General features: G+C 50.4%; 1 protein-coding gene across 2 annotated transcripts in view; it reads right to left on the bottom strand.

The window, feature by feature from the left end:
• Positions 1–26,733, bottom strand: part of ASIC4 (acid sensing ion channel subunit family member 4) — a 1,255,094-nt gene that overhangs the window by 145,739 nt on the left and 1,082,622 nt on the right. Inside the window, exon 1 of one of the 2 annotated variants that reach the window (XM_086954412.1) lies at positions 20,041–21,148. The exons of the other annotated variant lie outside the window; for it this stretch is intronic. Within the exon in view, the coding sequence (XP_086810538.1) occupies positions 20,041–20,691 (651 nt within the window). The 5' untranslated portion in view covers positions 20,692–21,148. Of the gene's footprint in view, positions 1–20,040; positions 21,149–26,733 lie in introns of those variants that run through there. 2 annotated transcript variants of the gene reach the window in all.

Raw genomic sequence — 26,733 nt, 5'->3', positions numbered from 1 at the left:
GGGGACGCAGGCCATCCGACACAGACTTTCCGAGTTATCGGCTGATCGTACAGGGCAGAGAATGTTCGGTAGATACTGTTCTGGGGTCACCAGGTGACAGCGGACGGCTGTTACACTGGCCCCGGTGTCACGAAGGGCTTCGGCCCGGCGTCCATTGATGCTTACCCATTGGCTGTACTTCTGGGTGTTAGCGGGTAGGGGGACCCGCGGGACCATGTCTTTTCCCCCTAAACATGCGAGAGTCATGGCGGCTGGTTCCCATTCTTGGTGCTCTTGTTCGTATGTCTCCTGCTCCTCGGAGATCTGTTCTTCCCCTAGGGCCGCAGCGGCCACTTGGCGGGGTCTTGGACTCTGGTACTGCGGGCAGCTTGGGTCGTTTGCATAGTGGCCGACTCGTTGGCATCGGTGACACGTGACATTGGCTCTGTGCCCCGGTCGCGCCGGGGTGCTGCCCCGGTTGGCCGGGGGGTTGGTGCTGGTAGTGGGGGCGACCGGAGCGTTGTCTCTTCCTCGTCCTTGGCCCCCTCCTCCTCCTCTTGGTCGGTGCTGACCATTGTTGTTCCGGTTCTGCTCGTAGGACCCATTCCGGCCCACTCTGGTGATCGCCCACCGGTCAGCTTCGGCTGCGAGCTGCCGGGGATCCGTTAACTTACTGTCGAGGAGGTGCTGGCGGAGTTCGATGAAGCAATTGTTCGACAGATGCTCCCATACCATCAGATTGAACAGTTGTTCGTAGGTCGTGACGTTGTTTCCTCTGACCCAGCCCTCGAAAGCTCGGCTAAAGTACGTTACATAGTCCACCCAGGTTGTACCCGGGATGCGGGTGCAGTCTCGGAACCTCTGACGGTACATCTCGGGTGTGAGGCCATAGCGGGTGAGCAGTGCCGTTTTCATATGGTCATAGGAGGTCATCTGGTGGTCCGGGAGCTGTAGCAGGGTATCGCGGCCCTCATTGAGGAATCTCCCCCATAGACCGGCTCCCCAATCGCTTCTATCGATCCGGTGTGCAGTCATAGCAATTTCATAGGCCTTAAACCATTGCTGGATGTCGTCCTCTCGGAAATATTCTCGGACAACATCCTTGGGGATGTGTACCTTTTTCTCTGTGGTCCCTGAGGTGTGGGGTTGCCCGGACATTCCTAACTCTTTATTCTGCTTGCGCAGGTTGATTTCGGCGAGGTTCCGTTCGTGTTCGTACGCCAGTTTCTTTTCCTCGAGCTCCCTTTGTCTCTGTTTCTCCTCTCTTTCTTCTCGGAGACGCAGGTGCTCTAAGTTGATTTTTTGTTCGGCCAACTTGAGTTCAACGTCCATCTTGAGTCGGGCCATTTCTAGCTCGTGTAGTCGGGTTCTTTCTCTTTCCTGGATCTCGTCTTGCAAGAGACCCGTTCTTTGCCCTCCAGGGGCCGTGGTGGTTTTTTCCGCGGTGCTTTGATCGGGGGTTCCGGCAGCCCCGGTCTCTGCCCAAGATTCTAGGGCCTGCTTAAAATCGTCTTTGGTGCTTAGTCCGGTGGTAGCGATACCCAGTTCGATGCAGAATTGTTTTAGTTCACGATGGCTGTACTCTTCCAGTTTCTCCATTTGGAACTTCTCGGTTGATCCGCTTTCTTTAGTTGTCATTGTGATTTCGTTGTGGGGTGAGCTACTCTCTGTACGTTATGCGGTGATTCGGATCGCGCCGCTGGCCACCAATGTTAGACGGACCGGGAGGGTCGGCCGAGATTGCGGGGAGAGGTCTCCGGGGAGAGCCGTCTCCAACGACTGTACAGACAAGTAACTTCCCCCTCACAGACGGACACCACACAAGATTGACGTAGAACGAGACTTTATATGCAATTCTTAGGCTACGATGATATGATACAAGGAGGTCTGGACTCAGGGGTCCCCTCGGTTCTAGTCTCTGGTTTAGGAAAGGGGTAGCGGGACAGTCTTGTTACCAGAAGGTGGATATAGCTCTCAATCCTCGAGCTCGGCGTTCTAGATGATCGGGCCGCGGCGGAGCCAGCAGGTCCCGAGATGGACGAAGGAAAACGACGGTCCGCGGCGGAGCCTGCAGGTCCCGGTGAAGATGACGGTTACAACGGTCTGCGGCCACGCCAGCAGATCCCGACGACGATGAAGGATGAAGGTTACGAAGGCTGTGGCAGCGCCAACAGGCAGGATGATGGTGCACAAGACCGAGCTACGGCAGCGCCAGTAGTCCGTCAGGGATGAGTTCCTCTTTACGTCTCTCGACTCCAAGATACAACTGCCTTCATGCTCTGGAGCTGCCCCAGTTATAGGGCTGGTGTGCTTTGATGTCCGGACCCTCGTACTTGGGGGTCGGGGGGTCCGGGATGAGGGAGTCCAGACACCCAGCAGGGGGGTGGAGCCAGCGCCCGGGGAGGCGATGGGCGAGCGGCCCTTGGCGGAGGAGAGCCATCGACACCTCTTTCTCCTATTGACTTGTCAAGTAGCCCGCTCACCTCCTGGGTGGATGGTGGTGCCGGGATGTCTGAGGCCTGGCCAGGCCCAGGGTCGAGGTCGATCGGGGACCGGGCGGCCTCGTGGCGGAGTGTCCAAGATGGCGCCCCAGGATGGGCGCGCGGGCCGGCAGTGGATCGGACCCACGAGGTTGACATGCTCGAGGGCAGGGGTCCCTGAGGGGACGGAGGACGTGCAATGGTGGTGCGTGGTGCTTGTGTGACCGGGTTCGGGCCTGGTTGGACCGGGGGAGAGCGGCCCTTCAGGTGGCCTGTCCAACAATAAACATTTGTATTAAATTATAACTAAATTACTTGTAATTAATTCTTTACATCACTTTAAATAATTATGAATGCATAATAATAAACATTTCTTTGGGTGGGATTTCTTTTAATTTAAACATCAAAAAACTATTTTGATTTAATTTAATATCTGAAAAAGCAATTTATATAAAATTAATTGACATAATATTTAACATGAGATATTTTTACTAATTTATTTCAAACCTTTCCTTACGCTGTACCATAGCGAGGCGCCATGAAGTCTAGAAAAAAGTATATAAAATATATTTTTAACTCTTTCAAATAATTTCATTTAATTTAACATTATTTCTTATGGGGTTTCATCATAAGTCCCAAACGCCATTATTTTCTATGGGAAAGTAATGCAGTACCAGTGAGTGGCCATGGCTTGTGCTGGCCTTACTCGCGCTCTGATCTGGAGTGCATTTACAACTGCTTTGGACCATTCTTGCTGTAGTAACTATAGAACTGCGGCTTGTCAATAGGAGTGGACTTACTCATTTGTGTATCTCCCTACACCACTCACCAACCCCTTCTAGCCTCTCCCTAAACTCCTCCCCCTTATTTGTAGATATTCCTAATGTTATAGCCGCTCCCCCCATCCGCCACCATTTACGACTAAAAGACATATCTACATGTGTGGAGACTGTAGTAGGGGCGGAGAGGTCTGAACTGAAAAAGATAGGACAAGTGGAGGCGTGGCCTTACCAATCGTTTGTGAATAGCATTTTTTGAGTGCGCTTGAGGGACTATTGTAGCACTACAAACGTGCTACAGAGCGCAATTTATGAATAAACCCATAGTAAAGGGAATAAAGAGGAGAAATGAATGAAAAGGTTATTATAAAATAGAGGGCTGTGAGACCATATACGCAGTTAAGAAAGAGAGAGACACAGGGGCATATTATCAAGAAAGCTCGATACATTATTGCCGCTTTTATCGGCAGGAAACTGCCGATAAAGCGGCGATAATGGGCTTGATAATATGCTCTATGGAATTCCAATCGAAGCCCATGTTAGATGTGAAGACATCTAACATAGGCTTCGATTGGAATTCAATAGAGCATATTATCAAGCCCATTATCGCCGTTTTATCGGCAGTTTTCTGCCGATAAAAGCGGCGATATTGTATCGAGCTTTCTTGATAATATGCCCCACAGATCGAGCAAGGAAGAGACACTCTAAAAGAATCTGAGGCATAGCCAACAAATAATAGAGGTGAACGAGGTGGCCAAGAGTGAAGGGAGAGCAAAGGATGAGAGGTGAAACAGAGGGGCAATAGAAGCAAAATGAGGCGAGAGAGAAATAATACATTAGGGCAGTGTTTCCCAAACTTTTTTGACCTGCGGCTCCCTTGACCTAATTGGCAGTTGGCCGCGGCTCCCCACCATTTTTTTACTGGTGGAGGAAAGTAAGCCGGACCTCGAGAGCACTTCCATTTGTCTCCTGAAAGTTTTATAATCATATTGGTAACAAAATGAAAATATAGAAGTTGTTTAATAAAAGCTTTAATAATGGATTCAGTGAAATATGCTTTATAAAGTGAACCATAATTAGACTGATCGAAGCATTCCTGCCAACACCTTCTGTGAGTATGACACCTCCGAGCAGTCCAGGCATTTTAGCTAAAAGCTCTCGCTAGCCATAAGTTGCGAGAAATACTCAGCATAAACATGTAAAAAAGGCAAACTACAAGCCCAAGAATGCACTACTAAAAAGCTAAAACAAGAGCAGCTATATGTGTGCCTGTTCGGTGCTTTAGGGAAGCTTGCATAGTTGCAGCCTCTGCTGTGTCGGTTTTTGGTCAGTTAATTACACTTTGTGAAACTTTAAATTATGAAAAAGCCTGCTAAAACATCTTCTATTCCCTCATCCTTTTCATTTGTCCACCTCTTGTTGCTGCCTTTATCTTCAACATTCTTTTACTCCCCTCTCTCTGCCTTTAGGACCTGCTTTCCTTCTCTTCCCCTTTGATTCTTTCACACTTTGCTATACCCCCGTGCATTCCTTCTTCCACCTGCTGCTTGCCCTTGTTTTCTCAGACTGAAAGTATAGTGTCAGTTTTAGTTTCCTGTATTTCCCATCCCTCTGCTGCACACCTCTTCACAGAAATAAAAACATATGTGGCCCAGTCTGAGTTGATTTAACAGCTTCTCCAATGCCCAGGTTGCTGCAGTCTGAGCTTAACTTGCATATCAGCCCTTCGATGTTTCGTCTGAGGTAATCTCTAGGCTAGTAGTGTAAGAAATAGGGAAGGGTCGTACCAGTTCCAGAAAATGTGTTATACTTATTTAATTTGGGAGGGCCTCTTATGTTGTCACTAACATGGAGAAATATACCGAGGGACCTCCATGTCTGTCTCTAACATCTTCTCCTCCATCACAGTACCAGGCACTTTGCCCCTAGACAAGACAAGAGCACTTCTATAGACACTCATGTACAACATCAAATGCTTCCCACAGAGAATCACAACAAATACAACACACTGCTAACCACTGTGTAGCGTGCAGCCTGTCTGAAAGTACTCTTTGACACCCCACATTAGGGAATGAAGCTCTATATATGAATGCTACAATACAATAGTTATAGGAACAGAGGTCCCTCAACATAAGAAAGTTTGTTATATATAGTGCCCATGGACAAAAGAATCATTTCCATCGGGGGTTTCGATGACCAGAACTTTTACATTTTATTTTAAGACAAACATTTCAACATAGAAAATATATATATATAGGAATTACCTCTGCTGAAATAAATTCAGAGCAGAAGTTAAAAAATGGCAAAACAAGACATTAACAAACATACAGGCAAGAGACAATGACCAGTAATTATGTACAGCAATCCATGATCATAAACAGGCCAATATATATTCTGTTACATTTTCGTACAAGCATGAACCACCAGGTTGAAGATGAGCTCAAAGGCGAAGGAGAATGTGAACATGTAGAGTATCCTATACCATAAAGGAACCAAGGATGAATGTTCAGTTCCTCTATCATAATGCGAGTACAAAATTCATCTCTCAGAAAATGCTTTAACCCAAGTTCTGCCATGTTCTGATTAATTAATGGCCGGTGTTGATTTTAAAATCCAGTGGACAATGCAACTACAAAATATATCCGTCAGAAGGCAGGTTCCTCCATGTTCCAATGTCTCAATCACTTTCATTCTCTTTTCTTTTTACACCATTTTCCCCAGAGTCTATCTCTGTTTGAAGCATGCACCCTCGTTTCTCCCCACACATTTCTAGAATCTAGCATCTGTATAGCTTTCAAGTAGTCATTTTCCTATTCGGTTTTCATTCTCTTCTTTTTTGTGCACACTTTCGTCTCCTCCACTTTCCTATTTCCCCTGCACCCAGAAATGATCACTCCACTCACCTGTGAGCAGTGCGTTCTCTTTTCCTTTCTTGCTGTACATATTTTGATAGCTGTATGACCCCCTTCATGTGCAATCCCACAATTGACATGCTACCATTATCAAGGAGCGCTGCAGAGAGGCCGAGGATTGAATGTGCCTGTTTTGTAAACACCTTTATAAACTCGAGTAAAAATGTCACGAGTCTGTGTTTTCTCCCTTACATAACTCTTGTTCCCAAGGAAGCTTTACTGCGCCATCAATTTCATTCAAATGTACCTGTTAGCTTAAATTGTTCTGCGAGGAGCGTGTTACTTAAGATGCACTCCTGTTTTCCAACGAGAATGTGGGCCACTGCGCATGTATTTAACGTGTCCCTTTCAAACTCGACTTGTCTAATTAAACCCGTTGATGAGCGTGCAGCGATTCACCCCTCTCCTACTTCGAATTTGTGAAGAGGGTCGTCTGAGGCACTGCAGAACACAGCGGGCAGCAATTACATTGGACAGTCATGCTGCGTATGCGGAGGCTGCGTCTGTGAAAGCAGGTAGGCACTATGGCGGCATTGCGCTCCTGGGCCAAACCCCGGATAATGCAGGCGGCATTTGTAACTCCCCCCGTGAGTGAGTTGGGCTGGCTTTAATAAGCATCACTTGCTACATTTAGGTAGGCGTCAAAAGACGCATATTATTTTATTGCCCCACATTCTCACATGATTATAAACTTGCTCAGCACACGGCCCCCGCTATCTTTCTGACATCGCGCACGGCGCCCCTGGCAACTCCTACCGGCGCACTGGGGCTCCGCGACGCACACTTTGGGAACCACGGCATTAGGGAAAAGAGAGGTTACACGAGGATAGGAAGGACGAAAAAGCAAGGGGTGAAGGAAAAAAGAAAGAAGGAGGGAAAGAAAAAGGGGGTGAGAGAGCAGACGAGGAAGAGAAAGAGCAGAAGCATAAAGGAGGGGAAGAGAGATGAAGGAGGAAAGAGAAAGACTGAGACAAAAAGAAAGAAAATAGAAACGAAGGAGAGAAGAAAATAGATAGGGCAAGGCAGAAAAAAAGAGAAATGGAAAAAAAAAGAGGAGGAAAAGAGGAACTGAGAGAAACAGGAAGAAAAGTACAGAGAGAAGCAGTACTGGGCACACAGAAAGGAAGAGAATGGAAACGAGAGAGCAAGGGGTGAAAGAAAGAGCGGGTGTGCCTCGAGAAGATGGAAAGAAATCTCTGCACCTTATTTTCTTGTGAAAGGCAGAATAATTATGAACTGTGAACCGTGAAAAGTGGCCTACATTATGCAGTGTATAATGTGTTGCAAGCACATTTGTTGACAGTTTAATATATGTCACTCTCAAGGCAGGGGCGGCTCTAGGCTCATGGTGGCCCTGGGCAGGGAGCGTAGGTAGGGGGCCCCGGAAGAGGGGATCCGGGCTGGGCAGAGCGTGGAGGCCATTGAAGAAGGGGGAAGAGTGGTGGGTCAGGGTGTTTGGAAGTGGAACAGAGCCGGAGCCCTCCAAATCCCTGCCAGGGGCCGCCACCAGGGCCGGCTCTAGGCATGTGCAAGCTGTGCACCCGCACAGGGCCACCAAACCCCAGGGGCCACCACGCCAATATATATCCTTAATATATTAATCCTCTGAGGATGGATACATATTTGCGTGGTGGCCCCTGGCAGGGATTTGGCGGCCTCTGGCTCTGTTCCACTTCTAAACTTCCTGACCCCCTCCCCTCTTTACTGGCCTGCGCGCTCTGCCCCGCCCGGACCCCCTCATCAGGGCCCCCTACCTATGCTCCCTGCCCAGGGCCACCATGATCCTAGAGCCGGCCCTGCCGCCACGCAAATATGTGTCCATCCTCAGAGGATTATTATATTAAGGATATATATTGGCGTGGCGGCCCCTGGGGTTTGGTGGCCCTGTGCAGGTGCACAGCTTGCACATGCCTAAGACCTCCCCTGCTCAAGGTGACTGTGCCTGAGAACGTGTTATAACATGGAGATGGGCTGCAGCGACGCCACACATTAGCAATGGTGGAGGTACTTTATTGCTTATAATACATAATACCCGGATTGTGTGGTGGCATAGAGGCATACCTTTCACTCTTTAACTTCTGGGGCCCTTCTGTGTTGTCACAAATGTTTGCTGCTTTGTTGCCATTTCCGGTTAGAGCCCCAAAACTCTCAACCCTTTAAAGTGAGTTCAAAGCAACGTGCTGAACTTTCCATTACACACAGCAGAAGATAGGGTGCCAAAAAAGGCACAAAAAGATGTAGGTTTGAGATTTAAAAAAATGTGAATCCAAACATCCCTGCAGCTCTCAAGATACTCACCGCCTGGCACTCCAAACCTCTGCTCTGCCAGGTCCCACACGAGGGGCTGTCTCTCTCTCTTGGAGGGGGGCGGGGAGGAGGGGGGGGGGGAGCAGCATTAGCTCAGAGCAGAGCTGTGCAATGCACAGTATAAAGTGCATACCTTTAACTCACACTTTTCTGAGTTACTGGATGATATGCAAAGCTAGAGAGACACAGAGTAGACAAGAGAAGAGAAGGAAAGAAGGAGAGACAGAGAGAGACGTGAGGAAGAAGTAATGGAAGGAAAGAGGGCGAGACAAAAAGATACAAGAGAAAAGAGAACTGAGTAATAGTCAAAAGAAAACAAGCATTTGCAATGCAATAGGTCTCGCTTTAGGAAAGTTTGAGCTATTGGTATTGTAAATGCCACATTTTTTATTTATGTGTTGGTTAGCGAAATTAATAGCTTTGTCATTTACAATGCCAATAGTTATAACTGTGACACCTATAGCATTTGTAATGCAACATGTTTTGTATTTAGGTGACTTAGATGTATTGATATTACAAATAACAAAGGCTTTTAATTTTTTAAATAATTAATACTTAAATAAAAGTTATTGTAATTTATAATGGCAATAGCTTAAACTTTTGTAAATAACTGTTGTGAAGATTATGTTCAGTGTATTTTATTGTGACAAAAATCCAAGAACAGAAGTGAAATATTAACATCTTTTTGTGACATTTGTAATAAAGCTTGAAACATTGAGAGAACATATTTGAACCAGTTGTTGTTGAGTGGTTGCACAGATTGATACTGTGGTGGCGCTGAGTGATGCTGTGGCATTCTATGATGCTGTGGCGATAAGTGATGCTTTTGGTAGCGCATAGTGATGTTGTGGTGCCCCTGAGTGATGCTGTGGTGCCCCTGAGTGATGTTGTGGTGGTGCTGAGTGATGCTGTGGTGGTGCGATAGATAGAGTGAGGGAGATAGATAGATAGATAGATAGATAGATAGATAGATAGATAGATAGATAGATAGATAGATAGATAGATAGATAGAGTGAGGGCGATAGGCTCTATTGTCAGTTCTGGAAGGAGCAGATCACAATTCTAATCTTCACTTCCGTGCCAAATGTGTGGTCCTCTTAACAAAATGTGTCATCTCTCAGTGCTACACATTTTCATTTCTGAAGTGCGAGATGTGGGTTAACGCAAAGTATTAGAAACTATAAAAACTGGACATTGGCTTCCAAACCTTTCTAGTGGGTCGCGCATTTAACCCAAAAGCAAAGAGTTAATTAGCAATACATCTCCGCATGTTCCGTTACGAGTCCACAACAACGTCCATAAAGCAGAAATACCAGCAAGAGGCATTTTACAATTAGTTGAGAGGAAACACACACAACATGTCACCCGACTTGTGTACTTTATTTGCCCATACTTCGGTTCTACTCTTAAACAGGAAGCAAGCACCAGAGTTGCGTATGAAATGCAGTGATGCCGTATGTAGCCTCGGAAGAAAACTAAACTTGTAACACATTGTTGTAAAGTCAAAGCACAAACACAACAAAAAGACACACTCGGGGGAATAATCGAAGCATGCCTACTATTCACAAAACATTATATATCACACACGAGTTCAATAGAGCTACAGAGGCCTACAATAACTAGCAGGACCAGCAAAGTAAGTAGACTGAAATATAACGACGGGAGCTGGAAATGAGCAGATTCTGGTACTCTTAATGCCACCCTAGTATAATAATTAAGGCTTTGTTTGGTGAAGGCCGAGAACAGGACCAGTGTAGTGAGCAGATGCAAATATAAAGTGGAGAGGGCAGGCTGGGAGGCAGAATCAAATGAGTTGTGATACCCTTACTGCCATTCAAGTGACATTTTTTATTGCTTTGTTAGGGAGAATGGAGAGTAGATGCAGACATTAAACTCTGGAGATTATTGCAAGTAGATTTGGCTCTCTTTTCTGCTAAAAACACAGCACTAAGTAAAAGATCACATACAAGTATTACGTTATATAAATAAACAAAGGTGAGTAAGATGACAGGAGGAGGAGAGGAAGAGACGCAACGATCGAGGCATGATGAAAGGACAAGTAGCCAGAGATGATTGCCTGCCACCTTGATTATTAAGTAATTGCCTCATGCATGTCCCGTGACTTCCGTCCTGCCTGCAGCCTGTTAAATAAACAATGCTAAGGAAGTCGACATGGGATGGGGCAGGAGAGATGCACGATCAAGGCAAGATGCAACGCGTAAATGACAACCTTTGCCAGAGGTGCAGAGGTAATTGTCAGAGGACTGGAATATCTGTGTGTACAGCCGATCAGGAGAGAGGTGCACTGGCAGAGCTGCTGAGGTGTTTGTCCGGGTACTAGAATGTGTGCACAGCCGATCAGGAGAGAGGTGCACTGGTAGAGCTGTGGATGTGTTTATCCGAGTACTAGAATATCTGTGTATACAGCCGATCAGGAGAGAGGTGCACTGGCAGAGCTGCGGAGGTGCTTATCCGAGTACTAGAATATCTGTGTATACAGCCGATCAGGAGAGAGGTGCACTGGCAGAGCTGTGGATGTGTTTATCCAAGTACTAGAATATCTGTGTATACAGCCTATCAGGAGAAAGGTGCACTGGCAGAGCTGCGGAGGTGTGTGTCCGGGTAAGAGAATGTGTGCACAGCCGATCATGAGAGAGGTGCACTGGCAGAGCTGCGGAGGTGCTTATCCGAGTACTAGAATATCTGTGTATACAGCCGATCAGGAGAGAGGTGCACTGGCAGAGCTGCGGAGGTGTTTGTTCGGGTACTAGAATGTGTGCACAGCCGATCAGGAGAGAGGTGCACTGGCAGAGCTGCCGAGGTGTTTGTCCAGGTACTAGAATGTGTGTACAGCCAATCAGGAAGATGGTGCACTGGCAGAGCTGTGGATGTGTTTAACGAAGTACTAGAATATCTGTGTATACAGCCTATCAGGAGAGAGGTGCACTGGCAGAGCAGGGGAGGTGCTTATCCGAGTACTAGAATACCTGTATGAACAGTCGATCAGGAGAGAGGTGCACTGGCAGAGCTATGAACCTGTATCTGATTACTAGAATATCTGTATGTGCAGCTGATCCGGAGAGAGGTGCACTGGCAGAGCTGTGAACCTGTATCTGATTACTAGAATATCTGTATGTGCCGCTGATCAGGAGAGAGGTGCACTGGCAGAGCTCTGCAGGGGGCGGGGGCGGTCCGGATGCAAGTGATTATTAGGCGTTAGGGCGATGATGTATTGTGACCTGAAGTGTCAGGGTGGGAGGGGTAGTTTTGAAGAATGCACCGGTGTAGAGCAGGAAAGAAATGAGGCTGTAGCAAATAAAAGATAAATACACGGGCATGAGAGCAAATTCCAGGAGAATAGCGGAGAAGTGGGAGGATGTGAGACAAGGAAGTAGGAAGTGATGTGGGCGAGGTGGAGGCAGATGGCGAGAGGCAAGTACAGGCACAGCTGGAGACGAGAGTCGCCCCCTGAGGGCAAGATGGCACACAAACGCGAGTGGTGAGGTTTCTAGACTGCACAAGTCCTTGGATGTAATCTGACAGCCCAGTGGGTTCTGGAAGCTGTAGTGATCATTCTTTTTATGGCACCAAGTGGACTACAGCGCATCATGGCAATCTTTTACAACAGGATAAAGTCGGGACTTAAATGCCAGGCCCCCAGTGCCTTGAGACTCTCATGGGTGATTAGTTTGCGCTTTACAAATACCGGGCTTATAAAGAGGAAGGTGGCACCGGCAGGGTGGGATTGCTGCACGGTGAGGCGAGGGGGGCTGCGGTTCGCTTTAGGGGCTTGTTAGGGGTAGTAAGCACTATGCATGCATTCCGTACAACCATGAGGGAAGTGGGAAGAAGGTGACGGTGAGAAAAAGATTGAAGTGGGGGTTTGACAGTTGTGCAATTGGCGAGCTGACTGTGGGGGACTGGTGGGTTGGGATAGAGACGATCAGAAGTGGAAAGTGAGGGGTCGAACTAGCAGAGTGATTAGAAAGAAGGGGGGCGGCGGAGATGATGAGACCAAATGGGACTGGGAAGCGAAGATTGTGATTCTGGACAAATGGAAATAGGGTGAGGGGCAAGAGAATAGGACGTGCACAGACATGCTGATGGAGTGGGTAGCAGATGAGACCTAGAGGTAGAAAGTGATGTGGTGTATTGAACGTGCATAGCAGGCAAATGGGAGGACAGAGGCGTGAGACGGAGGGGAGACGAGAAGGGGGTGGGGCAGCAGGCGGCGAGGCGGGGACAGGTAGAGAGTCACTCGGGGGAGAAGGTGACTTAAGAGGATGGAACAATGGGGCAGAGAGCCAGGGAGAGGGTGGAGAAGGAGAAAAATAGAAAACTCCTGCTTGGATATCAGTTAAAAGGAGAGGAATGAGCGGGAGAGAGTGAGCCAAGGGGGCGGAAGAAACGTCTGCAGGGGAACAGAGACAGGAGAGAGATGCACAGAGACAAAGGGGATGAGAGGAAAGAGCGAACGTGGAGGCAGAATCGGACGTGGGAAGAGAAGCAACAGAGAGCGGGGGACATAGGTGGGACATTCAAGAGAGAAAGGTGAGACTAAAAACAAAAGGTAGAGAAGTAGCGAAGGAGAGAAACCGAGGGAGTGACAGGAGAGAGCTGGTGTGTGGGATGGACAGAAGAACACACAGTGATGGAAATCGGCTGAAAAATGGGTAGAACATGAGAGCGAAAGCAGCAAAAAAGGAGGATAGCAACGATGATGAGTAGAAACAAACTCTCTGCATTGCTGTGGCGGGGGCGCGGAGGAGTGGGAGCGCATTCCTTTGAAGTCTGATGGCGGTGCGGGGGAGCAGCTTGGGGGCGGATTCCTTTGAAGTCTGATGCAGAGGCTCAGACAAATGGTGGTGTGCGAGCGGCTTCTTTTGAAGTCTGATGCCGAGGCATGGCGTGGGATGTGGCTGGCGATGATGTGCACGCGCTTGCCTCACACGCCTGCCTCACATGAACTGTACACGATCTACAGTTTGGTAGACATTTTGAACCGCTTACTATAATCTCGCCTATTCAATCTCTAACGGGATAGAATAGGAGAGACCTAAAAGAGGGCGAGAGACAATGAGCACCACGGGAAGAAAGAAAAGTGCCTGAAGGGAAAGAAACAGAGACATTGTGAGTGCAGATGGAAGAGGCGTGAACTAGAGATGGAAAGAGGCATGCTGAAAGAAGGGGTCCTTAACCTTTGGTCCCACCACTGGGGGTCCACAGAGCATATTCATGGGGTTCAGGACTGCTTAGAAAATGTAATATTATTATCAGATTAATAAAGTGTATACAAATAAATAACCAAAATTGAATATGTTAAAACACTCTATAAATACAATTTGTAATTGAAGGCTAAAAATGAAGACAGTATCTTCAGATTGATTGGTGGGAGCAGAGCAAATGCATCAAACACAATATAGTATAGACAATGAGTGGCCTCAGTTGAATTTAGAAAAGCTCTAAACTTTCTGTTAACATTATAATTTTGATTTTTTTATATTTATTTGTGGATTAAATAAAATACTGCATCATTTGTATTTTGTTTGATGAATAAGTGTTTCTATATTTTTTTGTTTTGTTTTGGAGTTAAACAATTGAAAAGGCTTAGCCCATGGTTCCTGGCTTCCAGTAATTGCTCAGTGGGGGTTCTGGTATTCCAATATTGATTCAGTGGGGGTCCTCGCATTGTAGTAATGATTAAGTAGGGGTCCAGAGAAGTCAAAAAGTTAAGAACCACTGGTCTAGAGGGCTAGCGAGAGAAAGAGTGAATGGCACATTCTTCGCAGGTGGATAGAATGAATACCTTTGCCTTTAGTTGCTTAGGTTCTTCAGGGTTTGTGTTGTTCCTCTTGCAATGCTAAGCAAAGGTACCATTAGAGAGAATATGAAGTCCTGAGGCCCACAGGGTACCCCTAGAGCATGCACTCCAGGGATACCCACCGGGGTGAAGTCCTGAGGACCGCAGGGTGCCCCCTAGGACATGCACTCCAGGGATACCCACGAGGGTGAAGTCCTGAGGACCGCTGGGTGCCCCCTAGGACGTGCACTCCAGTGATACACACCTGGGTGAAGTTTTCAGGACCACAGGGTACCCCTGGAGCATGCACTCACGGGATACCCACTAGGGTGAAGTTCTGAGGACCGCAGGGTGCCCCCTAGGACCTGGCTCCACGAAAGCTCTGGACCTGACTTTGCCATAGCCGTTCCCAACAACTACGTGATGGTACGTCAGGACAGGGCTACCGGGAAGGGTGGGGGGATTGCTATTATTTTTAAAACCATCTACCAATGTAAGTTGGAGTCGTTTCCCCTCCCTGGATGCGAGGCCGCACTTTTTAAATTAATGATTGGCCCTCAACTAACGCTTTCCGGTCTTTTGATATATCGCCTTCCGGGCAATGCTGGCCCTTGGATATCCTCATTGGCTGATAGTATATCTCCTGTACTATTTAAAATGGCAAATTTCACCATTCTTGGTGACCTTAACATCCATTTTGAAGATGTTGAAGGTACTCTCAGTCAGTCGTTATTATCTGACCTCGAAGTTTTTAATCTTTTACTTCGCAACTCGGGGGCTACTCACTCGGCCGGTCACTTGCTAGACCCAATTATCTCTAATCTACCCTACGACTGCTCCCAAACGGCCCGCCCACTAGAATGGTCTGACCATTTTGCGGAACACTTCATGTTACCTCTCTCTTTACCCAATTCTAAGCCCTGTGTTGGTAAGATCAAGCCTTTCTATCGGTGGGACAAGCTTAATATGGTGGCATTCAATCAACATCTTACTGGATCTATTCAGATTCTGGAAAGCTCTGGATCAGAATCTAATGCTGTAGTTTCCCAGTGGTTAACGGATGCTGTAACTGCATTCCTTCCTCCTATACTTAATAACCACAGATCCCTTCATCCTCCTGCACCTTGGTTCTCTGAAGATTGAAAATTACAACGAGCCAAGTGCAAGGCTCTGGAAAGAAAATGGAGGCTTTCCTATTCAACCCCTAGTAAGGTGGCTTATAAAGAAGCATTAAAGAGCTATCATGCTAACTGTAAATTGGCCAAGGCCACCCTTACGACATCCACGATTACTCAAGCACAGAGCTGTCCGCGGACTCTTTTTGCAGCGGTGAAGAAGCTAACGGGAGCAGATACGGTACCTTCTCCTCCGGCTTTGAATAAATCACAGTGTGATGCCATCGCAGATTTTTTCATCTCTAAGGTGGAGCGTATTCATGAATCCTTGATTAATCCTCTGCCATCTGCTGATTCTCTACCGGTGGATACTTTTAGCACTCCTCTTCCCTCTCCCTCAATGCACATCTACGACTGGCTATTGTTTGATGGCATCACTTTCTCATCGTGCTTGAACAGTATCAGGTCAGGCTCCCCTCGGGACCCTGTTCCTATGAAAATCCTAAAACTGTTGGACCTCGAACCACGGAGAGTCCTAATGAGACTTCTGAATACATCTCTTACAGAGTCTATGGTGGCATAAGAGTGGAAGCATGCCATGGTCGTTCCCTTGCTGAAGAAAGCCGGTGCGGACATCACTAATTTAGCCAATTTCAAGCCCATATCCCTGCTGCCTGCATGTTCTAAAATCTTGGAACGACATGTGAACACTCAGCTTAATTCGTTTGTCGAGAACGTGGGATATCTACATCCGTCCCAATCTGGGTTTCGCGCACATTACTCCACTGAATCTGCACTCCTCGGGGTGACGGAGAGGCTTCGGCACGGTATCGATCGCGGGGAGACCTTTGCACTCATCCTTTTGGATTTGAGTGCAGCGTTCGATACCGTGTCTCATTCCATTCTTCTTGACTCTCTCCGCTCCCTTGGTGTTGCTGGATCTGCGCTGGCCTGGATTGCCTCCTTTCTAAGTGAGCGCACCTTTCAGGTGTTTTCGACAGAAGCTGAATCTGCTGTCTATTCCTCGGCATATGGCGTCCCCCAGGGATCGATTCTCAGCCCTCTGCTGTTCAACATCTATGTCAGACCCCTTGCTACCATCGTGGAGGACGCCGGTTTGACAATCTATTCGTATGCCGACGACACGTAGATTGTGTTCTCTCTCTCCAGCAGTGAGGGCCATGAGATCTCGGCCTTGAAATCTGGCCTGTCACGCGTTGCTGCCTGGATGCACGACCATCTGCTCAAACTCAACGGTGACAAGACCGAGGTTGTTATTTTGGGCAAGAATAAAGATCTGTGGGGCCCTCGGCATTGCCCTGTGATATGGGTCCTTTGCCGAATCCAGTCCCCGTAGCCCGCAACCTCGGCTTCCTCATGGACGACAGGCTCTCTATGAGACAGCAGGTAACAAGGGTCGCTGCAATCTGTTTTTCCACCTTAAGATGGTTGCAGAAGATCCTATGGATGCTGCCTCGCTCTACTCAGAGAACTGTCGTCCAGGCTCTTGTGATCTCCCGCATCGACTATGGGAATGTGCTTTATCTTGGGGCTGATAAGGCCACTATAAATAAGCTTCAGGTGGTGCAAAACTCGTCAGCTCGTTTATTATGTAATGTACCCCGGAGATCTTCCGCAGCCCAGGATCTGCGTGACCTTCATTGGCTTAAGGTCCCGAACCGTGTAAAATTTAAAACCTTATGCCTTCTCTTTAAAATCGGGCAGGGTTCTGCCCCTAAATACCTACAGAACCTGGTTCAAGTCTATAAGCCTGGTAGCACTTGGAGATCTTCCACTAGTGGCGATTTTTCTGTTCCCAGAATTAAACTGGCCAAAATGGGTGGCCGCTCGTTTTCTTATCTTGGCCCAAAGATGTGGAATGCTCTTCCCCCGGCCTTGAAAGCTGAGACTGATCTCCTCCCTTTTCGTAAAAAATTGAAGACCCTTCTGTTCAATTAATCCCTCTGCACTGTTTGTTCTGTTTTGGGCCTTTTGCTTGTTTTTCTTTCTTTTATCTATCCCTGGCGCCGGGAAACCCATTGAGGGTAACTGTGCGCAATATAAGTTTAAATAAATAAAATAAATAGGACATGCACTCCAGGGATACCCACCAGGGAGAAGTCCTGAGGCCCACAGGGTACCCCTGGAGCATGCACCCCAGGGATACCCACAGGGGTGAAGTCCTGAGGACCGCAGGGTGCCCCCTAGGACATGCACGCCAGGGATACCCACCGGGGTGAAGTCCTGAGGACCGCAGGGTGCCCCCTAGGACATGCACTCCAGGGATACCCACCGGGGTGAAGTCTTGAGGACCGCAGGGTGCCCCTAGGACATGCACTCCAGGGATACCCACCGGGGTGAAGTCTTCAGGACCACAGGGTGCCCCTAGGACATGCACTCCAGGGATACCCACCGGGGTGAAGTCCTGAGGACCGCAGGGTGCCCCTAGGACATGCACTCCAGGGATACCCACCGGGGTGAAGTCCTGAGGACCACAGGGTGCCCCTAGGACATGCACTCCAGGGACACCCACCGGGGTGAAGTCCTGAGGACCACAGGGTGCCCCTAGGACATGCACGCCAGGGATACCCACTGGGGTGAAGTCCTGAGGACCACAGGGTGCCCCCTAGGACATGCACTCCAAGGAAACACACCTGGGTGGAGTCCTCAGGACCACATGGTGCCCCTAGGACATGCACTCCAGGGATACCCACCGGGGTGAAGTCCTGAGGACCACAGGGTGCCCCCTAGGACATGCACGCCAGGGATACCCACTGGGGTGAAGTCCTGAGGACCACAGGGTGCCCCTAGGACATGCACGCCAGGGATACCCACCGGGGTGAAGTCCTGAGGACCACAGGGTGCACCTAGGACATGCACTCCAGGGATACCCACCGGGGTGAAGTCTTCAGTACCACAAGGTGCCCCCTAGGACATGCACTCCAGGGATACCCACCGGGGTGAAGTCTTCAGTACCACAGGGTGCCCCTAGGACATGCACTCCAGGGATACCCACCGGGGTGAAGTCTTCAGTACCACAGGGTGCCCCCTAGGACATGCACACCAGGGATACCCACTGGGGTGAAGTCCTGAGGACCACAGGGTGCCCCTAGGACATGCACGCCAGGGATACCCACCGGGGTGAAGTCCTGAGGACCACAGGGTGCACCTAGGACATGCACTCCAGGGATACCCACCGGGGTGAAGTCTTCAGTACCACAGGGTGCCCCCTAGGACATGCACTCCAGGGATACCCACTGGGGTGAAGTCCTGAGGACCGCAGGGTGCCCCCTAGGACATGCACGCCAGGGATACCCACTGGGGTGAAGTCCTGAGGACCGCAGGGTGCCCCCTAGGACATGCACGCCAGGGATACCCATCGGGGTGAAGTCCTGAGGACCACAGGGTGCCCCCTAGGACATGCACGCCAGGGATACCCACCGGGGTGAAGTCCTGAGGACCACAGGGTGCCCCTAGGACATGCACTCCAGGGATACCCACCGGGGTGAAGTCTTGAGGACCGCAGGGTGCCCCTAGGACATGCACTCCAGGGATACCCACCGGGGTGAAGTCTTCAGGACCACAGGGTGCCCCTAGGACATGCACTCCAGGGATACCCACCGGGGTGAAGTCCTGAGGACCACAGGGTGCCCCCTAGGACATGCACTCCAGGGATACCCACTGGGGTGAAGTCCTGAGGACCACAGGGTGCCCCCTAGGACATGCACTCCAGGGATACCCACCTGGATGAAGTCCTCAGGACCACAGGGTGCCCCTAGGACATGCACTCCAGGGATACCCACCGGGGTGAAGTCCTGAGGACCACAGAGTGCCCCTAGGACATGCACTCCAGGGATACCCACCGGGGTGAAGTCCTGAGGACCGCAGGGTGCCCCTAGGACATGCACTCCAGGGATACCCACCGGGGTGAAGTCCTGAGGACCGCAGGGTGCCCCTAGGACATGCACTCCAGGGATACCCACCGGGGTGAAGTCCTGAGGACCACAGGGTGCCCCTAGGACATGCACGCCAGGGATACCCACCGGGGTGAAGTCCTCAGGACCACAGGGTGCCCCTAGGACATGCACTCCAGGGATACCCACCGGGGTGAAGTCCTGAGGACCGCAGGGTGCCCCCTAGGACATGCACGCCAGGGATACCCACCTGGATGAAGTCCTCAGGACCACAGGGTGCCCCTAGGACATGCACTCCAGGGATACCCACCGGGGTGAAGTCCTGAGGACCGCAGGGTGCCCCTAGGACATGCACTCCAGGGATACCCACCGGGGTGAAGTCCTGAGGACCACAGGGTGCCCCTAGGACATGCACTCCAGGGATACCCACCGGGGTGAAGTCCTGAGGACCACAGGGTGCCCCTAGGACATGCACGCCAGGGATACCCACCAGGGTGAAGTCCTGAGGACCGCAGGGTGCCCCTAGGACGTGCACTCCAGGGATACCCACCGGGGTGAAGTCTTCAGTACCACAGGGTGCCCCTAGGACATGCACGCCAGGGATCCTCACTGGAGGGAGGTTCTGAGGATCACAGGGGACCCTGGAACATGCACTCCAGCAGCACCTTTACAGAGAGAACTCATTGGGAGAACGTATAGGGAGTCCTAGGGACCACAACCCGCCCTCTGTACCATGCACTCCAGCGATACTCACCGGGGTGAACTCCTGAGGACCGCAGGGCGCCCCCTGGAACATGCACTCCAGCAGCATGTCTTCGATCTGGTGGCCCTGGCGGTGGAGGAAGCTGAGCATGGTCGTTTCGGAGACGCGTGGTGGGAGGAACCGCGAGTAGTTGGCCAGTTGGGTCAGCCACTGGCGCCGGTCCTCCCTCAGGACCTCCAGGAGCCGGGGCTGCAGGGACCTGTTCTCCACGGTGAGGCCCAGCCACTGGCCCACCGAGTAGAGGTCGGACTTGGTCAGCCGGTTGAAGCGGACCATGTTGTTGTTGCAGAGGGTGACTGCCGGGAAGGTGGCCTCCCGGGCCCACATCATGTGGACTTTGGTGTGGACCGGGAAGGAGGCCAGGTACTTGACTCGGTTGCTGGACCAGGTGCACAGGAGGCCCAGGGAGGCCAGGACCGCCAGGGCCCAGAACACGCGGCCTTTGCATGACTGGTGGCCACTGCACAGCTGGCCAAGACCGTGGAGCTTGGTGGTGCTCAAGAAGTGCGAGGTGATGTCCAGAATGGAGCCGTCCTGGCTGGGGGGTTCAAAGAGGGCCACGCGTCGAGCTGCGGCCATCCTCACCGGCAGGGGAAGGCCATCCGGGAAGGGTACCGGAGAGGCTGGCGGAGGCCGAGGCATGAGGGAGGCGGGCAGGCGCCACGCAGAGCCGTGCGGTGATCTGAGGCAGCTCACGCAGCGGCGCGCGCTTTAGAACTAACTGTGGCAGCCTCCGTGCCAAGGCAAGTGCCCCTCTCCACGAGGCACTGGGGGCTCCAGGGCTGTGCCAACCAGCTAGCGACTCAGTGGCATCTGCCAGCCTCATCTCTTCACGAGAGCCAGGGTGTGGGGGGCGCTCCCGGCGCCCCGCTCCCCTTCCAAGGCGCGGTTTCAATCGTCCCTCGTCCCCCCTTCTCTTGGGCGGCGGGTGGCCCCCTCCATCCGAAGACGAGAACCCAGCTCCTAAATATGCAAAGCCTCCCTCGAAGCGCCTCACGACTCCTCCGTGGAGGGGACTGCAGGACCCCGGGCAGCTGTGTGAGCCGTGGCCCCGGGCGCGCAGGAGGGGCCCTGCTCCACGCGGCATCAGACACCCCCCTCGCCCCCCACCCTCCCGCATGGTGAAGAGTTGGAGCTGTGCCGTGTGACGTGCGTCCTCCTCTGTGAGGACAGATCTCAGCCATGTCCCAAAAGAACCCTCCGCGCCTCGCAGCCTTGGCACTGCTTGCATCGCAGCCAGAAACACCGCAGTCTGCTTTCAAGTCAAAGTGTTGTGTGCGGTGTTGTGCGGTGTTGTTTTTGTATAACTTTAACCGCCCACACACCGGTACCTCGTCTATCACTTGTTGACTCTATGCTTCGCTGCTTTTTAAACACCACACACATACATTATGTTGCATAACTGAGCATTCTATTGTATTGTAAAGGATTATGTGGCATTTGGTTGTGTTGTATTTAACAGTATATATTTGGTTATTTATTAGACTTTAAGCTGTGGCGTAGTCGTCCATAGTTCAAAGTGATGATGCAACACCTGGAAGTATTTTAAATATTATGTGGAAATGACGTAACGGCTGTGAAAGACAGGCCACGTGCTTCTAGTGGGAGACACAGCCTTGATGCGGTTTCATTTGTGTGATGAAGCGAACCTCTAAGGCTTTAAAAACAGCTGTCTCAAGACATGGCTGTCCCTCCCGGGTGGAAGTGTCCGGCCCATTGGAGGCCTCTGGCCCCTTCCGTTGGGTCTCAATGTCCCCTTCCCTGAGGGTGGATGGGGGTCCCAGGGATTCCTTCACAGTAGTGCGGTCCTGTGAACACTGCTGGGCACCAGACCCGCTCAGACAGCCAGGGCTGCAGAAGGCTCGCCTAGCTCTTAGAAGCGTGTGCATTGGGTCTCAGGGCGCCTGATGTCCATTGGACATCATAAGCCAGGGTATGTGGGGACAGGAGGCCTGACTCCACAGCAGAGACGGCCCCATAGTAGAGATCTCACAGATAGGACCCTTTGCTGGGGACGCAGGCTTCGGGGAGCAGGGAGTCTGCTCCCCGCTGCTTCATGGACCGCCCGGAAGAGAAATCAAAGCCACGAAGTGTAGAAGGAACCGGGGAAGGGCCACTAAAGGGACCCGGGGGTGCAACAGGCGTTAGCAGCTGTTTTGCGCACCCCGGGGCACTTTGGTACTACAGAGGGGGCAGCAGACGAGTGTGCGACCACTTCTGTATAACCGACAGCGCTGGAGCACACACAGCGCCAACGCTATCACCAGAGGGCGTTCCCTCATTTGCATGGGGCAATGTGGGGATCGCTTTGGCTCTGTGGCCACGCCATATTATAGACGCGGGTGCAGAAGCAAAGAAGGTGTCAGCAAGCGCACTGACTGTGCGCCACCTTAAAGTTGGCGCACTGTCAGCGCACGCCCTGATTGCAGCCCTCTGGAGGGGGTAATGGGGTCCCAATGGACACCCTAGACTTCCTCTTTCAGGCACGTTCAATGAGCGTGGGAGGGTCCTTCTGTTTTCACAAGTGTGCAGTCAGGGCTGTAGCTTCAGCGGGGTGTTTGGGGTGTTACACCCCCTTTAGTAAATGTATTTTATGGTAAATAGTTGGGTACAGGTGCTTTCAGTCGGGTATGTAGAGGTGTCTGCCAGACGTCTCCAGGAAGCGTTCCATGTACACAGATAAAAACGCTCACCCACTCTTCCCCCTCCGTTCTAAAAGTCTTTAAAATATTATTTATATTAGGAAATATTGTGTTTGCTCTTACTTCATACCCTACCGCTCTCCCTTTCCACTTCGTCTTTAGTCCCTCTCATGCACCCTGCATGTCGTATAATGTATTCTAACATTATATGTCACTGTGATTGTTGGAAAATCCGCACCTTCGCAGCATCTTACTGAGCAAGCTACGCCTCAGAGGCTCCGCCTTTTAACTGCCACCTCACGTCTCCATGGGCAGAGCTCGGCGAGGGTCTGGATTACCCACTGGTAATGATCATCGACCCATGGCCTCAATTCATGCACCCACACCAAGCAACTTTAATCTATAAAGAACACAACCCCTTCAACTACTCAAGGGTAGAAGGACGACCTCACTCCCTGCTCTAGGAAGCACTCCGCGGCCTTCCGCCCAACACCAATGTGAGCAGAGGGACGAGGAATGTGGAGTCGGAGTAATGAAGATTAGCGGTAAGTAACTCATCCCCAGTGCATATCCCACACTAGCTTATTGCCGGAGCACCAAAGCATATATTCTACCGGTGAGAATATGCACACATGACAAAAATTCATGCCAAACACATGTATTCAAATAAGAAAGATGACAAACGCCTCAGGCTTACCAGTTTTAAAGTACGTCTTACATTCAGAATCTTTGCATCAACCTGTAATTCAGATCCCTGAGCAAAATTCAATCTATTAGGATTTACAAAGTAGGGCGTCTTGCCCAGGGAGCAGCCGCAGAGATATCTGTCATGGAAGCACCAACCCATTCCACCCACGGGCAGCCACCCCGCTTGTTGAGCGAGCTTGAACTGAACCAGGAGGCTCCAGGCCAGCCTTGACAGTAGAGAGCGAAATCACTTCCTTAACCCAGCGGCTCAAAGAGGAAAGAGAGGTTTTTTGCGTTGAAACAAAAATGTGGGCCATTGCCCCGCCCATGCTCTCCTCTGAGCGAGTCAATGCTCCGCCTCCGAGAGCTGAGCGCGGACAAGCTGGGCGGAACCAGCCAATGGGAAGCAAAACCAAAGGAGTCGCTGAGTAAAGTGACCGCGCCTTGTCCAGAAATACAAGCGCACAGGAAGTTTACAAACAGGTCAAGGCGATGCTAACATCAGATAAAAGACCTGTTGCCACCTTACAGCGGCGGCCCTCCACTAAGGCGTAGGAGCGTCGCCCCACTGATCTCAGAGCAGTGGAAAAAGGAAAAATAAAATCATAATAACATCGTTATAATTTTATTTTTCAGAGCGGCAGGGCTGAGCTAGGTCAGGGTGAGGCTGGGGTCAGAGGGAGAGGAGAGGTTCATGCACTTAAGTGCACATGACGGTTTGGCTGGCCGTCCTGGGCCGGCCAAACAGCCACACATTCACCACCTGGCTGTGTAATACAAACTCTGGGTGGAGAACATCCACAGGCTTCCAGTCCCCGTCTGAGCACGGAACCCCTGCGTTCAGACCAATCACGAAGCTGCTGTCATGGTGACAGCAGCGCCATGATTGGCTATGAGAAGCCTGTGTGATTCTTGGAATCGTCAGGAAAGTAAGCAACGATTGAGGAGAGATTGTGGTATGCAGAGGTAAGTGCTCCTTTTTATTTTGTTTTTTTCAACCCCCCACCACGCCTGATCCCTTCCAGCTGCCACTCCCACCTTAAAGTCAAAACGTGCTGCAGTTTAAAAAAAAAAAAAAAACAAACCTAGCACTCTCACAAAAAAAAAATACGTGCAAAACAGAGAACCACTGGAGGGGGACTCTACTAGAATTTACATTATATTACTAAAGCGGCCCAAACAATGCACAGCCATTAGGAAAGATCACTTCACACACGTGGGCCTGTGAATCACTGTGAAGGCCAATATTCAGAAACTACAGAGTGCAGCAGTATGGATGGGAGTATATTGTTGCAATTACACAAGTAAACAAACATTGGTAATGCCAACAGGTATGTCTTTAAAGGACCGTTGTATGGTAATGTGAAGCCTTACAAGTAAATAACATGGGAATAGATATGTATTTGTGTGGAGCAAAGAACTGTAGAATAGCGTTGGTGTAGATTAAACTCTCAAGCCAGACCTAAAAACCCATGTAGGTTAATGACTGCCCTTCCCTCGTCTGTGCTGCTGCCAGAGAAAGACAAACACCAAATATTAACTATTATCTGAGACACTTTAATAGCATCCCAATGCCAGCTTTGTGCCCCTGAAATTTCAAGCTCAGCCAGCTGGATAAATGAACAAAATGATCACAGTTGTGTGGAGGGAAAGCACTTTTTTTGTGGAAGCACACAACTTCGGCCAATCAAAACATGTACTCCTGGCTCCCAACATGTGGGCGGAGCCAAAGCCCGCCTCTAGTGATGCTCACATAATTGTCTGGTGATAGCTGTGCTGTCAACCCAGACCATAAAAGACAGGAAGAGATGTAGTCCTACTCCCCTTTAATAATTAAAGGGATTGTGAACGACCATAGAAATAAAAGACGGTTGATTGGCAGGGGCGCATGAAGTGAGGAATGGGACAAAGAATGAGGCTGGTAATGGTTGTGTTTAAAAAGGAAGAAAGAGCTACTCACAGGTCACGGTAACTTCTGCTCCAGGCAGGGGGCTTTGCTCCGTCCACATCAACCCATCCAAGCATGGCACCATCTGGATATAAAAGGCAGGTAGCGAGGTTCTGTTGTATGTCTCAAAGTGCTCTGATATAGCTCGGAAGTGCAGTCTTATTAAAAGTTAGAAAAACTTCTAGCAAAGTGCGGGTACTGCCCCTATATGAGTCCTCCTGAGTAAGTGCAGATACTGTCCCACTGAAAGACTGATATCCTGCTCAGAGGGGAAGGTGCGGCAGTCCTGCGAGAGGTTATGGCCCGCCCCCTTTAAAGGTATACCAGTTTCACAGGCAAATGCTGCAGCTGTTCGATTTAAAGTTCAACGTCTACATGGCCCCCCTCGCAGAAGTCGCCCATCAACACAACCTCAACATCATCTCCTACGCTGATGACACCCAGCTGATCCTCTCCCTCACCAAGGACCGAACACCGCCAAAACCAACCTCCACGAAGGATTGAAAGCTGTCGCCGAATGGATGAGGAACAGCCGACTGAAGCTGAACTCGGACAAGACGGAGGTCCTCATCCTCGGATCCACTCCCTCCGCCCGGGACGACGCCTCTTGGCCGCCCACGCCAGGAACAGCACTTACTCCCACCAACCACGCATGCAACCTGGGAATCATCCTCGACTCCACCCTCACCATGTCAAAACAGGTCAACACCGTCTCCTACTCCGGCTACAACACCATTCGCATGCCCCGCAGGATCTACAAGTGGATCCCCATCGGAACAAGAAGAACTGTGACCCAGGCCCTCGTTAGCAGCAGGCTAGACTACGGCAACGCACTCTACGCAGGCATCCCGGCCAAACACCTGCAACGACTGCAACACATTCAAAATGCCTCTGCCCGACTGATCCTCAACATCCCTTGCTGCAACCATTTCACCCCCCACCTGCGAGATCTTCACTGGCTCCCCGTCGAGAAGAGGATCACTTTCAAGCTCCTCACCCACGCACACAAGGCCCTCCACAACACTGCACCAGCCTACCTCAATGACCGACTCAGCTTCTACACCCCCACCCATTAGCTCCGCTCCTCCAACCTCGCCCTCACCGCATCTAACGTGCGACCTCCGGCAGCAGGTCATTCTCCTTCCTAGCCGCCAAGACCTGGAACAACCTCCCCACCCACCTACGGCAGACAAAATACCTCCTCACCTTCAGAAGACTCCTCAAGACCTGGCTCTTCGAGCAGTAGCAGCCCCCCCCCCCTTTCCCTCAGCGCCTTGAGACCCTCGCGGGTAACTAGCGCGCTTTATAAGTACATTGATTGAAAGTGCTTCAGCCATTATGAGAAGTGCTAGTACTGTTCCATCACAGGGTTAGGCGCATTCCTGAGATGTTCAGTACCGGACCATC

Source organism: Lissotriton vulgaris, chromosome 2_1, assembly GCF_964263255.1.
Source record: "Lissotriton vulgaris chromosome 2_1, aLisVul1.2, whole genome shotgun sequence".
Lineage (NCBI taxonomy): Eukaryota > Metazoa > Chordata > Amphibia > Caudata > Salamandridae > Lissotriton > Lissotriton vulgaris.
The sequence above is the reverse complement of the archived record's forward strand: the minus strand, read 5'-3'. Positions and strand labels throughout refer to the sequence as shown.